The following is a 17,007-nucleotide window of genomic DNA, read 5'->3' as shown; positions in this document are numbered from 1 at the left end:
CTCAGCTGGTTGGATGGCTAGTTTGCGAACACCAATAGCATGGGTCAATTCCTGTACTAGCGGAGGTTACTTATGGGCCCCACACCTTCTCAACATTCCTTGCCAGAGGTGTGGTGGCACTCAGGTTAAATAATTATTCAGCTCTCTGGGAATGGTGACATTGACACTTTAAGATCATTTCATAGCAGCAATGACAAATCAAGATTTACAAGTTTATTTGAAACATTTTTTTATTAACACTTAAAAACACTTCCTTTTCCACACATGGGGGGGCCACTGCAGGGATGAAACTGAATTAACAAGACTCCCAAGGCCAAAACGTCCGAATAAAGTTGCCAAAGCAAAGTTACACCTCATGTCCCCAGGATTCAGGGGAGAAACTTCAATAAAGTTGCAGGAGTATTAAACATACCATGCATATTATCCACCCTTTAAAAAAAGAGAATTTAAAAAAAATAAACAACACAAATTGCCCAGCGAGAATTTAGATCAGGGATCTATTTATAAACGATGGATCGTCTTTAGATTAGGGATCTATTTATAAAACGATGGATCGTCAACTTGCAACAGGATTTCCATTTTATGAAAACTTTGATAAACAAACTGAGCTTTTTCTGCTATAATGTGCCTTGTGCCAGCAGATCAGATCCAGTAGGCACGATTACCTGGAAATCACACCAGCTGTCGACTGCTGCGTGGACTCCAGATCATGGACAGTCATCAGCAGGCTCCCAACCATTTTTCATGGTCCTGGACTGCAACAGTCTGCCTAGGGTAACAGCCATCTGTAGACAGGTTTCTTGTGCCTTTCAGGAGGTCCCACTGCTGTGAGATAAGAAGACGAGTAAGCATTGATATGCATGGGTGCATGCACACGAACAGTAGGTACACAACAATTAAAGAGGCTACCCACTTGTTGCCCTACAGCAAGGATGGCAGCGGATGCGCAGAGAGATAGAGGAAACAAAAACTGAAATTTAACTGGGTTAATTTTTAAATGTAAAATAAAAGGAGCCCAAAACCACATTTTGTTCCGGAACAGTCTTCAAATACAAATAAGGCATAAGGGCAGCCATAAAATAGAACCTTTTGTGAACCTAATTTGAAAATGAAAACTTGTTTTGAAGTGTTAATTTTCTAGGATATTACTGTGATGGCACAATCTTTCCAATTCCTTTGCCTCTTATATCAAGTCAGATATGACAGTGCAAAATAGGCCTTCCAAACATTGTTAGCAGGAAAGCAATAGGGATTTTCAACATCATTATAATCAGAAGTAAATAAAATTTGTTTAACCCATCTCAGTTATCAGTTCATTGTCAAGGTCAAAGGAAATTGTGAAATTTGCTCTTCAAAGTGCAGTGCGGTCAGTAAATGCCTCTGCCAGGATCTACCCGCCTCGAGATCTAACACGATGTTGATGTGAATCCTGCCCATTGTCACCGGGATCACTTTCTGACAAATCTGTGTATTAGAGTGCGATAGCTAGTCTCACTCAAATACATTCCCGAGATCTAGCCAAGGCGTGGGATCTAGCGCCCTCACCCTGGAGATCTTGGGTGCAGGCAACCAATGGGGATCACCCATGGTATCAGAGGCCCCTAGGTACTTGCCTTCTGGGCTGGGTGGCACCACTCACATGACAGATCGAGCAGAGGGTGGCAAGGAATCCCCTTATAGGGGTGGAGGGGAAAGAGAACAAGGATGACTCCATTTAAAAACAGTGACCCTAGCTCTCCCTGCACTGAGGACTTCTGGCGAGCAGAGCTCCTCAGTGCAGACATAGGACTAAGTTTGGCCTTGGCCACATGTTTCCTGCTAAGGCCCCAGACATATCCAAATGCCCATTTGATTTATTTTAGGGACCAATCAGTTAAATAGAACAGAACTTAACAGAGGGACAAATAAAAAGGAGCTGCTCCTGGAAGGGGTACTGCCCCCCCCCAAAATGGAAACATCATAATGTGAAAAAAAAGGGCCAATAATGCAATCCAACCCTCTGCAGTGCCCACTGGGCACAGAAGGCCTCGAGAGTGCCTTGGCATGCTCCTTCTCCAGGAACACCCAGCCACAAATAAAGCTGTGGAATGGGGGTAGGCAGTCTGGCTGAACACAGTTTATGGCAAGTTGTCAGGCCCATGAGGAAGTCCTCCACCATCCCTCTCCACACCAGGTGCCCATAGATCAAAAGTTACTAAAAACAAAAAGCAGCCTCGGACACTCATAGTCATGGACTCCACAACACTGCAAAAATGGCTGGGTAACCTGCCAGTGCAGCGTCTGGACAACTATTACAACATTCCGCTTTTCCAGAGTGACAGGCAGGGATACTAAGGGTGAACTATTTCTCTTCCTCCCCCCCAAAGAAATCGAGGTTTTGGAGTGCACATTAAGCCACAATAAAAAGTTTCCTTTCAGCCCTGGGTAAAATAGTATACCTGACAACCTATATGCTTAAATCACCATTCAGGTTTAAAATCATGATTGCAGGTAATCTTGCAACTCATGCACACGAGCGTAAGAAAAGGTTAGAAGATGAGTGGGCAGCACGGTAGCATTGTGGATAGCACAATTGCTTCACAGCTCCAGGGTCCCAGGCTCGATTCCGGCTTGGGTCACTGTCTGTGCGGAGTCTGCACATCCTCCCAGTGTGTGCGTGGGTTTCCTCCGGGTGCTCCGGTTTCCTCCCACAGTCCAAAGATGTGCAGGTTAGGTGGATTGGCCATCATAAATTGCCCTTAGTGTTGGGTGGGGTTACTGGGTTATGGAGATAGGGTGGAGGTGTTGACCTTGGGTAGGGTGCTCTTTCCAAGAGCCGGTACAGACTCGATGGGCCAAATGGCCTCCTTCTGCACTGTAAATTCTATGATCTAACTAGGCCAGTGTGATTTTCTAGTTGCCCTTGTCGAGGTGCACAAGCCAGACATTTTTTGACAAGGTAAAATGCTTCACATGATTTCCCCCCTAGAAATTTATTGTAAGAATATAAATAACCATACTTCCTGATGGAAATCTAATCTTTTTAGATTCTAAAATATTTTATTTTGATAAAGACAGAAACATCTAAATCTGACACCTTTATTTTACAAGATTAATTCAAAGCCCTACACAATTTGCATTTAAAAATCTTTGGTTTCAGATATAGGTTGTTTTGGGTAGAGGTTTGGTAGAATTGACAATCCCAACTGGAATTATCTGTGATGCAATTCAAATAAATGGAGTCTTGATCTCAAGAATTCACCTTCTCTTCCAACCAGTTATACATAGCTTCAAAGTTTCTTTTTAAGAATGTCTCTGTTCTTTTTACATCTTTATCTGAAGAAGAATATTGCTCAGATGACTGTCCATGCTCACCATTCAGTGATTCAGCATTAGTTTGCTCTCTGCTCCCATGCGAGTGTTCAAAGTGAGGCAAGTAGTCTATAACACCATCACCCTCCTCGTGCCAGTAGCCAGGGAAGGTTATAGCTTGCTTGCGGAGTTCCTGGTACTTCTCATGCATTAGAAACTGGGTGGTGTTCCTTGGGGCTCTCATACCCGGTGCCCTCTTGCCATTGATATTAACAGGTCTAAGCAAGGCCCCAAAATGAATGGGGTTCTGGGCTCTTCCTCTTCCATACTTGCGCCACCATCGCTGCCTCTTTTTCCTCCAGTTCTGCTGGCGGGCACAGCCATGTTCGGATCTGCAGCGTTTGTACCTTTTGGAAAAGGAGCAGGGCTTCTTCCAGCCTTCAATGGCAACATTACCTCCCATAGCCTCCAAGACACCAGAAAGAGGAGGGAGGGAAATCCAAGACTACTGTATTTTTAGCCTAATCTCAACTGGAGAGTCAGTGCCCTTTGGAGAAAGTCCAGTGCCACTCACACAGAAATACACAATACAAACTGATCAAACCTCGAGAGGTTCTCAGGTAGAAAAGGATTTTAAGAGAGGATGCAACTAGAAAGTTGCACAATGGTGGCGTTGAAACAAACTAAAAAAAAAAGTAAGGCTTCCTTGACAACAGGTACCAGTGGGACTGGGGGGCGGGGAGCTCAGCAATCACCAAGATCCCAAAACCTGCACACACCCGCACAGGAAAAAAAACAAACAAAAATACACTTCCTCCCAGCACAGTACAACAGTTAATCGAATAAGAATTGTTTTTTAAAAAAAACGGAAACCCCGCTGGTTTTAAGGAAGCCGCCGTAGCAGTACCTGGTGCTCTGTCCACCCCTGCTGCCTCCTCGGCCTTGGCCAGCGGACACTAACGGACAACGTTCTGGAAACGTCTCTTATACCTGCAACCTGCGCACGCAACCTCACGGGAAGGGGGGGGGGGGGGAGCGAGGGGCGGGGCCAGTCGGTTGCCACGGGAGACAACCAATCAGGCCCGGCTGCTTGCGGGTGACGCCTCACACAGCACAAAAGTACAAGAATGATGGTTGCTAGGAAGCTGAGATTTTATGTTTATTTTCTCTCTTCTACAGGGCTGGGGTTGTCTGTTATATGATTTTATATGTATATTAGATATCCATGCGTCGTGTTTTATTGCAGGAAAACAAAGTTTAAGTTAGAAGGTGAGAAAAGTTAAAATTAAAGCACAATATATGCTGGCTGACATAGGTACATGGGGTTGTCAGGCGAGGCAAGTGTATGGGGTTTTCAAGCTGGGCAGGTACATGTGGTTGTCATGCTGGGCAGGTAAATGGGGGTGTCTAGCTGCACTAGTGGGGGTGTCACGATGGGCTGGTGCATGGGGTGACACGATGGGCTGGTGCATAGGGTGGTCATAAAGAGTAATTGGATGCAAAACATGCTAAGATATTTAAAATTACAGAATTTGAGCTGCCAGGTAAAGCCATAGAATGTCAAACCCAATCTTTGGATTTGCACTCAGAGACATGGAATACAAAAACAAGAAGACAATTTATATTTTCAGTATAGAATGGGTTTGGTGACAGTGGTGGCACCAATAGCAGATTGTGCCTATTTGCAACACATTTGGTGGCAGTTTCTAACTCTAACCCGAACCTCTACCTCGGGTCCTAACCCGGAACTCTAAAATGTGTGTCGTCAATAACAGTGTGAGATTGACTATGCTGTCAGGGGTAATTGTGATGTCAGGGTTATTTTTGGTCAGCTACATTGTCAATAATCACTTAGTTAAATTCTAAGTTGAAGTATTGTGTCCAGTTCGGGTACTTCTTGCCACTGAGTCATAAGTTTCCGGTTCAAGTCCCACTCCAGGATTTAAGCACAAAAATCAAGGCTGACATGCCAGTATAGTACTGAAGGAATGCTGCACTGTTGTCTTTTGACATTAAACTGAGATCCCATGGCACTATCTCGAACAAGATCGTGGGAGTTACCTAGTCACTTGGCCAATATTTAACCCCCGAGTAACATCATAAAAAACATGATCTGGTCAATATCAGTCACAGTAACTTCATTGCAGTGTTAATGTAAGCCTACTTGTGACACGAATAAAGAATATTATTATTTATTGTTATTTGTGAGGGTTTGCTCTTAAAATCAGCTGCCACAGTTTCTACATTACAACAATGTCGACACTTCAAAAGTACTTCTTTGGTTTAAAGTGCTTTGATGTATTCAGTGGACCTGCAAAGGGCAATATATATGCAAGCTCCTTCCTCCCGCTAACCTTCCTTCTACCCTTTTCTTCCTTCCAAACTTTGGGCTTATTGAGGCCCTTATGTAGCCAATTAATGCCACTTAAACGACTCATTGCACCGGGACCAATATTTTCAAATGGCGGGGGAAGCCCACAGTATCGTGAAGCCTGGCTAAGTGCTTGGGCTGGTATTTTTGAAGTCATCCAAAATAATGTTCTAACCCCACCAAATTGCATTCATCGGTTACTGCTGTGCTCATTGACCTACCTTGGCTATCATTTAAGCACCACTTCAATTTTAGCATACTCATCTTTATTTTGAAATTCCTCCATGACCTCATCACTTCTTATGTCTCAAATCTCTTCCTGCCCTACACCACTTGAGATATCTGTGCTCCTCCAATTTGGACTTGAGCATCCGCAATTTTAATTATTTCACCACTGGTCTGTACCTTCAGCTGACAATTTTCAGGATTTAGAAAATACACAAATCTGTCCTTTTGGTACAAAATTGATGACCTAATACTAGGGTTAAAACTGTCTGCCATATGTTTACACTCATTTACTCTATCAATGTCTCTTTGTAATTTTAAGCTCCCATCTACATTACTTATAATGCCACCAATCATTGCGTCATCAGCAAACTTGGATATATGACTCTTTAAGTGTTATCAAAATCATTTACAAATATGGTGAATTGTTGAGGTCCCAGCACAGACCCTATGAGGCACGACTAGTCACATCCTTTAAATTCCTATTCATACCATTATACCTACTCTTTGTCTTCTACCACCTAAATAAATTACTAACCAGGTTAATAATTTAACTTCAATGTTTTATAATCTCCCCAGTTTTGGAAATTGGGCACCTAGTACAAATGGGAGGTGTATTTTTAAGGTGAAACATCCCAGCCCCAGGACATTGTTGCAGGAGTTCTCAGGGCTATGTCCGAGCACTAACCATCTTCTACTGCTTCCTCAATTATCTTTCCTCCTCATAAGTATGACTCAAACTAGTGGAGAGTTTTTCCACATTTCCTTTAGCTTACAAGGTTAGAAGTGTGAAAATTGTGAACAATGAATGAGCCACTTCTAAAGGTTAAGAGAGTCAGTTGGTCTTCCCTTATTTCAAATTTTTTTTTGATGTACGTCCTAAATGAAAGAAGCTAAAAGCAAGTCTGGCAACAGGGTTGTAAACTCCAGTGGAGCTATACCTTCTTCATGTGGGTTGCAGAGTCAAAGGGTGTTTTGAAGGTAAAAAGATAATTTGTTTAAATTTCTGTTTGGGGGCATCCCAAAGCATGCCACATTGTCTTGAAGATGGGCTATTGTGGTTAGAGGTTCTTTTGTTTAATTTATCTGGGTGTTTCTCATAGAAAATAGTTGCAGGTTCTTTTCTTGTGTAAGTTTCAGCTCATTAGAGTTTGTGAGAGAAAGCAAGACTGGACGATTTGCCTAGCTTGGTGCTAGAGGAAGAAATCTACAGTGACCCTCACAATGAAAACCAACTGTTAGCTTGGAGAAATTAATGAATTCTAAGTTTCAATTTAGAAGTCCATTGTCAGAAGGTTTTGAAGGAAAACTGTAGGACCGCTTAGCCAAAATCTAATAGAAGGAACCCTGTGAAATGTCATACCTCACAGAATAACTGAGGAGAAATCAAACTGAATTCAAGAAGGCCCTGAATCACCTTTGGATTGGTCCCATATGAAGTGAATGTACCTACACGATTTCATAAGGTAAGAGAATACTGGCGAGTAAAAGTAAAACTGGATTCATAGCATACGTAGTATAAACTATAGTGTTAAGTTAGTAGGGATTGATTTGATTTTTAAAATATGTACAATAGTTGTTTTTGGTTAAAGATGTGAAATCTTGTGGCATAATTTATTTCAGTTAATCAGGGGTGTTCAAATTATTTTGTAAACATTAATGGTCTCTCCAGGGATCCGAACATCATCCTGAGATTAGAAGGCACTAAACATCAGATCATAACTCTTGCTGCTACCTCTGATTAACTACTCTCTCCCTACCACTCATACCTCAGTTTTGTATTTTCCACATTGTAATTGGTAGATCTTCAAGATGTGGTTTGCAGGCATAAGATCATCTCTGAACAATTGAACTTCAACACTTTAGCTACCAATTCATTTACTGATAGTTGTAAATTATTGTAAAATATTCCATACTAATAAGGATTTTTTGACTTAGACCTTAAGATATAGGAGCAGAATTAGGCCATTCAGCCCATTGGGTCTGCTCTGCCATTTTATAATGGCTGATATGTTCCTCTTTGCCATTTTCCTGCGTTCTCCCCACAATCCCCTTAATCCCCTTATTAATCAAGAACAACAGATTTGTGATTGAGATGCAATTATATACCGGGCAACAGACCAAGAACTGGGAGGTGGAATTAGACAGAATAGTTCTTTCTTAGAATATAAGAAATAGGAGCAGGAGTAAGCAATTTAGCCTCTTGTGCCTACTCCACTGTTCAGTCTGATCATGGCCGATCATGGCCTCAACTCCACCATCCTGCCCATTCTCTGTAAGCCTTCAACCCATTACTAATTAAAAATCTGTCTAAATCCTCCTTAAATTTACTCACTGTCCCAGCATCCTCCCCTCATTCTTCTAAACTCTAGAGTATAGGTCTAAACAGATCAATCTCTCTTCATAAGACAAACCCCTCATCTCTGGAATTAATCTAGTGCACCTCCTCTGAACTGCCTCTCATGCCACTACATCTTTCCTCAAATAAGGGGACCAAGACTGTGCACAAAACACCAGGTGCGGTCTCATCAATGCCTGTACAGTTGCAACAATACTTCCTAGCCTTAATATTCTATCCCTTTAGCTAGAAATGCCAACATTCCATTGGCTTTCCTTATTACCTGCTGTACCTACAAACTAGTTTTCTGCAACTCATGCACCAAATCCCTCTACACCGGAGCACCCCAAAGCCTTTCCCCATTTAGATAGTAAGTTGCCTTTCCATTTTCCGACCAGACTGGATGACCTCACACATATCCACTGTAAACTCCATCTGCCATATTTCGGTCCACTCGCCTAACCTGTCTATATCCATTTGTGAGGTTCTTATTTCCTCATTGCAACTTACTGTCCCACTTATTTAAGTGTCATTGCAAATTTGGCCATAGAACTTTCTGTTCCTGTACCCAAGTTATTAATATAGATTGTAAACAGTTGAGGTCCAAGGATTGAACCCTGTGGCACCCCACTAGTTACATTGTGCGATCCAGAAAAACACCCATTCATCCTGGCTCTCTGCCTTTTGTCCATCAGCCAGTCTTCTATCCAAGCTAATAAGTTACCATTAACCACATGTGATTTAACCTTATGTATTAACCTTCTGTGTGGCACTTATCAAATGTCTTCCGGAAGTCCAGATATACTACATTTACAGGGTCCCTGTAGGACTTAACACTGCATCCCATTTAACTGAAGAATCCTTTGATGGCAGATGTTGAACAGCAGGCACACTACAACACAGTAATAGACCGTTTTCTGTGTCAAAAACCCTTCACAAAACTGGGTCTTAACCACGGCGCTGTGGAGGTCAGGTATACCCTTTCGTAGCCGGGGAAAAGATCAAATAGCTGAACTCACAAATACATTTATTGGGTAAGTTTTCAGGCCTGGATGGGATCCTTGCCTGCCGAGAGTACACACATACATTTTCCCATCTCATTTTAAATGATCAGAAAATGATGTACATTGCATGCTGGAAGTTCTGATACGTAGGGTGAAATTTCAACTCATTCATAATCCACCTACCTACACAGGGTTAAAATTGGGTCCATGATCTCTGTTGGCAAGTCTGCCCCTCAATAATGCAAAGTTAGATGACTGCTAATTTACACAGGACAATGGACAGGAAAACCAGGCAGGGAGTGCAGTATAATAGCTGGTTGTTCTGCTTATTTTAGCTTCTCACTATCACCAAAGTGAAAATCTACTACTGTTAATTGTCCTGTTGCACATGATTACCATCTTCCAAAGGGTTCTTCTATCGATTAGTTTCTTAATGTTTAATTCCAGGTATCCTCTTGGACATTGTTGGGTACCAGAATCAGTATGTAGCCAGAATCAGGGAAAAAAATGACAAAAAATACATAATACCATGTTAGACATCATCCTTCCATTGTCCAAATTGCTGGCTGTAATATTTCTTCAAAAACCTGATTGTTTTTGTTGATCAGGTACCCATGTTGCTTAGCAAAGTACCTCTATACTCATGTTTCCATGTTTTGAAGCGTGCATTCCATTTGAAGCACACAACACAATGATATTTCTCCTACTAACCACCTGCCTCAGATAATTGCACCCTGTTTATAAGACCATGAGAACAGCATCATGTGTGTGACAGCTCTTTACTCCAACCTGTTTTTAGACAGGTGGCAAAGCATCTGGAAGTATCCAGCTTTTGTTCCAGTTTCAAAAAATTCAGCCATTAAATACATTCTTTACAATCGCATACCCGCATACTCACGCCTTGTACAACAGCCAAGACACAAACAAAAGTTCTTGAATGTGATCACATAATTGTTATGGACGGTTGGTCAGCTCCGAACTGAGACGGGGCCACAAGTCTAGTTTTTAAAATTTTAATACGGTGCAGAAAGATTGATTCATTCATGGAGTGGCAACATAAAAAATAGGGCTTGGTTATTTTATAAACAAACTTTATTAAAATAAAAGAAAAACAGTATTTAAACATTTTAAAATATTTTAAATTTTTTTTATAATTAAGGGGTAATTAATGTGGCCAATCCACCTACCCTACACATCTTTGGTTTGTGGGGATGAGACCCGCACAGACACGGGGAGAATGTTCAAATGCCTCATGGACGGTTACCCAGGCCGGGATCAAACCCGCGTCCTCAGCGCCGTAAGGCAGCAGTGCTAAACACTGCGCCACCCTGTCACCCCAATATATAAACTTTTAAACTTCAACCCTAACAATAACATTACATGTAGTTTCTTAACTTTGAGTTCTCATTAAACAGCACTTCAAAGGAACATGCCGCTCTCATTCCAGCTACACAGGTAGGCAAAGGTGATATTTACATTAACAAAGCAACTTTTCCTCTGATAATTAATGTTTTTTCAGAACCCTTTTTGAAAGCCTGTCTCTGGAACAGCTTGCCACGACCAGTCGCAGTGGCTTTTCAAATCCTTCTCCCCACGCTGTAGCCACCTAAATTGGCCAACTCACGATTTAAAATGGCGAACGGCAAAGGCTGATGGGAAGATCAGCCAACAAGACAGAAACCAGCGGCTGCAGGTTTGCTGTGTATTTACCTCTGCAAAAACCAAACAACATCGATACCAGCAGCCATCAGGATAACAAAGTAGCAGCTATCTGCATACTGATGAGCAATCCCCGGGAACAATAAGTAACATTTTTGACACACAAAGCAAAGCCAGACTCCTCGGCGCCAGCAGGAGCCAACACAAAGGAGGTGAATGAGCACCTCAAGACCGCCCATCGATCAGGGAACCGCTCCAGTATTGGAGAAAAACGAACCAAGCGATTGGGACAAAATCCAATCACTTGGGACCAGGTACAGGGTCCGCCCCGAAAGGCGGGAAGCCCCTGGGGACTCTAAGAGTTAAGCCCCAAGTTCAAATCGCTCTCTTCAACAGCTCCCCTTCACTCTCTTCTTCCTGCCCGGGTCACCCAGCAACACGAACCAACATTGACCGTGACCGGTGCAGTGACTCCAGTGATCACCGAAACCAGTAAGTCTTAATTCAACGCTCGCTACGAGATAGGCGCTCCTAGCTACCAATCCGTACCAACTTCGAATCCCGCAGACTCAGAACCCGAACGAAAGGCCATTTGTTCCCCTGACCTGGTGGGCCAGTCCAAAGTTAAGTATTGGCCTGTTAGTTGTAGAAGTAGCTTAGACGTAGAATTTGTGCATGAGTAGCGATTACTGTGTATAATAAATGTGCTTTGATTTAAATCTTACTAATCGGTGTATTGGGTTATTGATCATTACTCGGACTTGAACCTCGTGGCGGTATCATAAAGATACCTGGCGACTCGAGAGCAAAGGTATTAAAACAGAGCAATTGAACCAAGGAGAAAATCAGCAACAACACGTTCAAACAGGATTCTTTCTCTCTCTCTCTGTCTGAGCTCTGCGCAGCACCTCAAACAAAGATTCTCTCCTAGGGTTTCCAGGCTTGAACCCATCACCGTTTTCTTGGCTATTTGATTTTTCACTCCTGTTTATACAGAGCCATGCTATTGATATGCAACTGATCTCCCTTTGACGGACAAACAAGCCATCAGACTCTGTAATGGGCTAATAGCTGGTCAGACAGGAGTGTCCTGGAGGACAATGAATATTGAGTGACTCAACCTGGCTGAACACGGGCATCCTGTGTATTCCTACTAACGGGTTTAAGGCTGAATGGTCAATGTGACTCAGGCCAAGTGTAAGCATCTCCCTCTGACTCTGTGCTAGCAGTTCTTCCCTCAGGCTGTGAACCCCTAAATTGGCTACTACATCTTCAATCCCATTTCTGGACCCAAGATCCTAATATCTATCTCTCATAACATAATCATCTACAACAAAGGCAATTATGCATGTACTTTCGATGCATATTGAAATGACTTTTATTATCAGCTTGTACTATTGAATATCATATTAAGAGTTGAGAATTTAGTTCCTGTGATTTCTGGGATCCGTTTACTGTCACTTACCAGAACCACTGCAGTTTAATTCAGTTACCTGCAGGTGAGCTATTGAAATGAATTGAATCACTACAGGGTGGGGTAACTTTCCATTTTGTTTTGCCAGCAGTGAGTTGCTGATCTGAGAGCACTTATTCAAAGTTCAGACACAATTTCCACAACTTTTCCCTTACTATACTTTAAAAGGTTGCAAACTCCGCTGCCTTCAGGTTTATGATACAGTGTTACTGCTGGCTGTGACTTGCTACTTGTTCTATTGTTACTGGTGGCTGAGACTTGCTACTTGTTCTATTGTTACTTACTGCTGGCTGAGACTTGCTACTTGTTCTATTGTTATATTATTCAGAAATGATTTCTGGTGATGACGATGTGCTGAGCAGTCGCACATCAGGTGGCTCTCCTCCCGTGGACCCGTAAAATATTCGATTTTCGACGAAAACCCACCATAAAACACAGCAATTAATTCCCCAACCTTAGAAAGACAGAGGAAGGAAGAAAGAGAGGGGGGAGTATAAGAAAAGACACCTGGAAAGCCAAACTAGGGGCCTAACAGAGGCCAGGAGTGGAAGGGACCAGGAACGGCAGCATTCAGACGAGCCAACCAGCGCACGAGGCGGCGAAACGCAAGTTTTGCTGGAGCAGGAAGAGTAGCGCAGCCAAGAATAAACCCCTCCTGCACGGTGCCGAGGGGGGGGGGGGGGGGGGCTGGAAGGCATCCTTCATGGAGGCACTAAGGAGATAAAGGCTGAAATAAAAGCGGACATTGAGGCTGCGGTGATGAACGCGGTGGCCGAGACCCTGGCCCAAATACAGTTCGACCTGAGCAGAGCGGAGAAGAGACTGGAGGCCCAAGAGGCAACCATCAAGATCATGGGGAAAGCTGCGACCGACCAGAGTGATCAGATCATGGTGCTGGAGAAAGATGTGGTGAGGTTGGTTGCGATACAGGGCAGTCTAAGGGATAAAGTGGAGGATCAGGAGAACCGCTCAAGGAGGCGAAACCCGCGGATTGTGAGCCTACCAGAGAGAATCGAAAGCAGAGATCCCATGGTTTACGTGGCCCTGATGCTGGGCAAACTGGTGGGAAGGAAACTTTCCCCAATCCACCAGAAATGGATAGGGTGCACCGATCGCTGCCCCGAAGCCCAAACTGGGGAACAACCGAGGGCAGTAATAGCCAAACTGCACCGGTACCAGGACAGAGAAAGAATCCTGCGCTGGGCCAGGCAGTCCAAGAACTGTAGCTGGGAAGGACATAGAATAAGGATATTTCAGGCCATTGGGGCTGACCTGGCCAGGAGACGGGTGGAATTTAACAGGACAAAAGCAGCCCTGTACAAGAACGGCGTACGCTTTGGTATGCTGTACCCAGCAAAGCTCTGGGTCACATACCAGGGCAAGGAACACTTCTTCATAGCCCTGGCCGAGGCAGACAAGTTTGTCGTGGAGTCCGGGCTGGAACAACAACAGCAGGGGAAGCGATAAGGGACCCCTGACAAGGATCGACAGCATGGCGATGAGCCGACGAGGGGGAGGGAGAGGAAGCACCTCCCCCACCCCGAAACACATCCGGAGTGACAAGCAGCAAGCCACCGCCTGAGAGAACGCTTTGTGTGTGAGATCATGGCCTCGTTTGAGAGAACGAGAGCAGGGGAGAAGGGAAAGCAGAATGGCAAGCAAGAGGAGTGCAGGGTAAGACAGGGAAGGAACGGGCAGGAACTACAGAGAGCGGGTGAGGTAAAAATAAGACATTAACCCCGGGGAGGGGGGTCACCACATTAATGGGAAAGCTGGCGCCGGGAGCGAACAACAGAGAAATGCCGTGACACACTCCACACTCCCGACAGGGGGGACGGTGCTAGACAGGGTAGGGGCGGGGGGGGGGGGGGGGGGGTGTTCCCGGCGGACTTCTACAAAAAATACACAACAGCACTGGCCCTGCACCTGCGGGAGATGTTCACAGACTCGTTGGCAAGGGGCACACTGCCGTCTACACTAGCACAGGCCTCAATCTTGCTAATACCTTTTATTTTAATCTAGAGTACCCAAATCATTTTTTCCAATTAAGGGGCAATTTAGCGTGGCCAATCCACCTAGCCTGCACATCTTTGGGTTGTGGGGGCGAAAACCACGCAAACATGGGGAGAATGTGAAAACTCCACACGGACAGTGTCCCAGAGCCGGGATCGAACCTGGGACCTCGGCGCCATGAGGCTGCAGTGCTAACCCACTGCGCCACCGTGCTGGCCTGTCTCGCTAATATCAAAGAAAAACAAAGACCCAACGGAATGCGGGTTGTACAGACCCATCTCGCGACTAAACGTAGACGCCAAATACTGGCCAAGATCCGAGCCAAGAGGTTGGAGAACTGTGTACCAGAGGTGGTCGCAGTGGATCAAACGGGCTTTGTCAAAGGTAGGCAGCTAACTGCGAACATCAGGCGCCTGCTGAACGTGATCATGATCCCATCCGGGGAGAGAAAACCTGAGGTGATCGTCTTCCTGGACGCAGAAAAGGCCTTCAACAGAGTCTAGTGGAAGTACCTCATAGAGGTCCTGGAGCGGTTCAGGTTGGAACACAGTTCACCTACTCGGTGAAGCTCCTCTGGCGAGCCTATGGACAAACAATACCAGTTCCCAGTACTTCCAGTAGCACAGAGGTACCAGGCAGGGATGCCCGTTGTCCCTGTTGCTGTTCACCCTCGCGATCGAACCACTAGCGATCGCTCTCAGAACAGCAAAAAACTGGAGGGGGATCCAAAGGGGAGGCACAGAGCACAGAGTCTCACTCTACGTGGATGACCTGCTCCTCTACTTCTCTGATCAAAGCAGCATGGAAGGAATCATTGCACTTCTGAAAGAGTTCGATGCCTTCTCAGGCTACAAACTCAACATGAGCAAAAGCGAGATCTTCCCGGTGAACTGGCAGATCTGGAGAAATGCACTAAAAGGGCTGAATTTTACATGTCCCCAGCAGATTTGTTTCCCATGGGTGGCAGGGAGCACATAAAATAGTTCAGATACCAACCTCATCACCTTCCCGCTCACCCCCAAGCTCACAGCCATAATACGAAAGGTGCACAGGCACCAATATCGGCAGCCCGCCTGCCATATTTAAATAAGTAGTTAAGCATCAATTAGGCTTATTATCAAATCAATTGACCTGATAATAGACTGCCCATACCATAAAATGGTTGGCACAGGCAGGGGGTGGGAGTGGACAGCCCATTTCTTTTCCCCTGAGATGGTTAAATGGTATGAAGGAAAGTGGGTTGCACCATGGGGGCTGTCCTTTGAAACCCTCCCCTTCCTTCCTATCCGCTCCCCTCTCCCATCCCCCCCCCCCCCCCCCAACCCTCCCGAACCTACCTAAACTCTCTCGGGGCAAGACCCTGGACTTACCTTCTCTGGGTATTTATGTTCTCCTTCTGCTGCAGTAACGGCAGCAGCCACTGGTGCCTTTTGTGGCACTGCCAGGACCAGTGGAACTGCACTGCAGCACTTCATAGAAACATAGAAAATGGGAGCAGCAGTGGACTGTTTAGCCCTTTTTGATTTGCTTTGATTTATTATTGTCACATGTATTAGTATACAGTGATAAGTATTGTTTCTTGCATGCTGTACAAACAATGCATACCGTACATAGGGAAGGAAGGAGAGACTACAGAATATAACATTGTTAGAGAGTTTAAAAGAGTTAGAATGAAGTTTTAGAAGCATAGAACGAGAGTAAAAGATAGAATTAGAGGGTATGCTGGGCACAGCTTGCAAGAAGTCGCCTCGCTCCGGCGCCATCTTCAAACATGCTCCGCCATTAACATGATTATACCTGATCGTCTATACTCAAGTGCTCTCCTCAAACCCCTTGAAACCTTTCTAGTCTAGAAACCTATCTATTTACTTCCTAAATACATTCAGTGATTTGGCCTTCACAGCCTTCTGAGGTAAAGAATTTCTCAGTGCTAAATGGCCTACTCCGTATCCTGAGACTGCGACCCCTTGTTCTAGACCCCTCATGCAGAGAAAACAACATCACTACATCCAGTTTGTCCAGCCATGTCAGAATTTTACATGTTTCAATTAGACCCCCTCTCATTCTTCTGAATTCCCGTGAATACAGGCTCAGTCAATCGAATTTCCCCCCATACGACAATCCTGCCATCCTAGAAATCAGCCTAGTGAACCTTCGCTGCACTCCCTCTATGGCAAGTTTAACTTTACACAATACACCAGGTGTAGTCTCATCAAGGCCCTGTACTGTTGCAGTAAGTAATCCTTGCTCTTGTACTCAAGTCCTCTTGCAATGAAGGCCAACATATCATTTGTCATCCAAATATCTTGCTGTACTTGCATGCTTGCTTTCAGTGACTGGTGTATGAGGACACACACGTCCCTTTGTACATCAATACTTCCCAATCTATCGCCATTTAAATAATACTCTGCCATTCTGTTTCTTCATCCGAAGTGGCTAACTTCACACTTATCCACGTTATACTGCTTATGCTACATTTTTTCCCACTCATTCAACTTGTCAAAATAATCTTGAAGCCTCTTAACATTCTCCTCACCACTCACGTTCCCACCAAGTTTTGGGTCATCAGCAAATTTGGAAATATTACATTTGGTTCCCTCATCCAAATCATTAATGTATATTGTGAATAGCT

The 17,007-nt window shown here is 44.4% G+C and overlaps 1 protein-coding gene and 1 long non-coding RNA gene across 2 annotated transcripts; both read right to left on the bottom strand.

Annotated features, from left to right (window-relative positions):
- Nucleotides 1–212: 212 nt before the first annotated feature.
- LOC140396379 (uncharacterized) lies at nt 213–4,303 on the bottom strand. Its single transcript, XR_011936511.1, has 2 exons — nt 4,199–4,303; nt 213–825 (listed from the first exon to the last, which is right to left on the bottom strand). It is a non-coding gene; the product is annotated as an uncharacterized lncRNA (long non-coding RNA).
- Nucleotides 3,020–4,190, bottom strand: LOC140396378 (uncharacterized). Its single transcript, XM_072484951.1, has one exon. It carries the CDS (start codon nt 3,752–3,754, stop codon nt 3,230–3,232), a length of 525 nt encoding a protein of 174 aa, XP_072341052.1. The 5' UTR covers nt 3,755–4,190; the 3' UTR covers nt 3,020–3,229.
- Nucleotides 4,304–17,007: the final 12,704 nt, after the last annotated feature.

Source organism: Scyliorhinus torazame, chromosome 19, assembly GCF_047496885.1.
Source record: "Scyliorhinus torazame isolate Kashiwa2021f chromosome 19, sScyTor2.1, whole genome shotgun sequence".
Taxonomy (NCBI): Eukaryota; Metazoa; Chordata; class Chondrichthyes; order Carcharhiniformes; family Scyliorhinidae; genus Scyliorhinus; species Scyliorhinus torazame.
Note: the sequence above shows the minus strand (reverse complement) of the source record. Positions and strands in the feature narration are given on the sequence as shown.

What these genes read in the sequence shown, in the direction of transcription:
- LOC140396378 (XM_072484951.1), bottom strand. Translation starts at nt 3,754, where the DNA reads ATGGGAGGTAATGTTGCCATTGAAGGCTGGAAGAAGCCCTGCTCCTTT.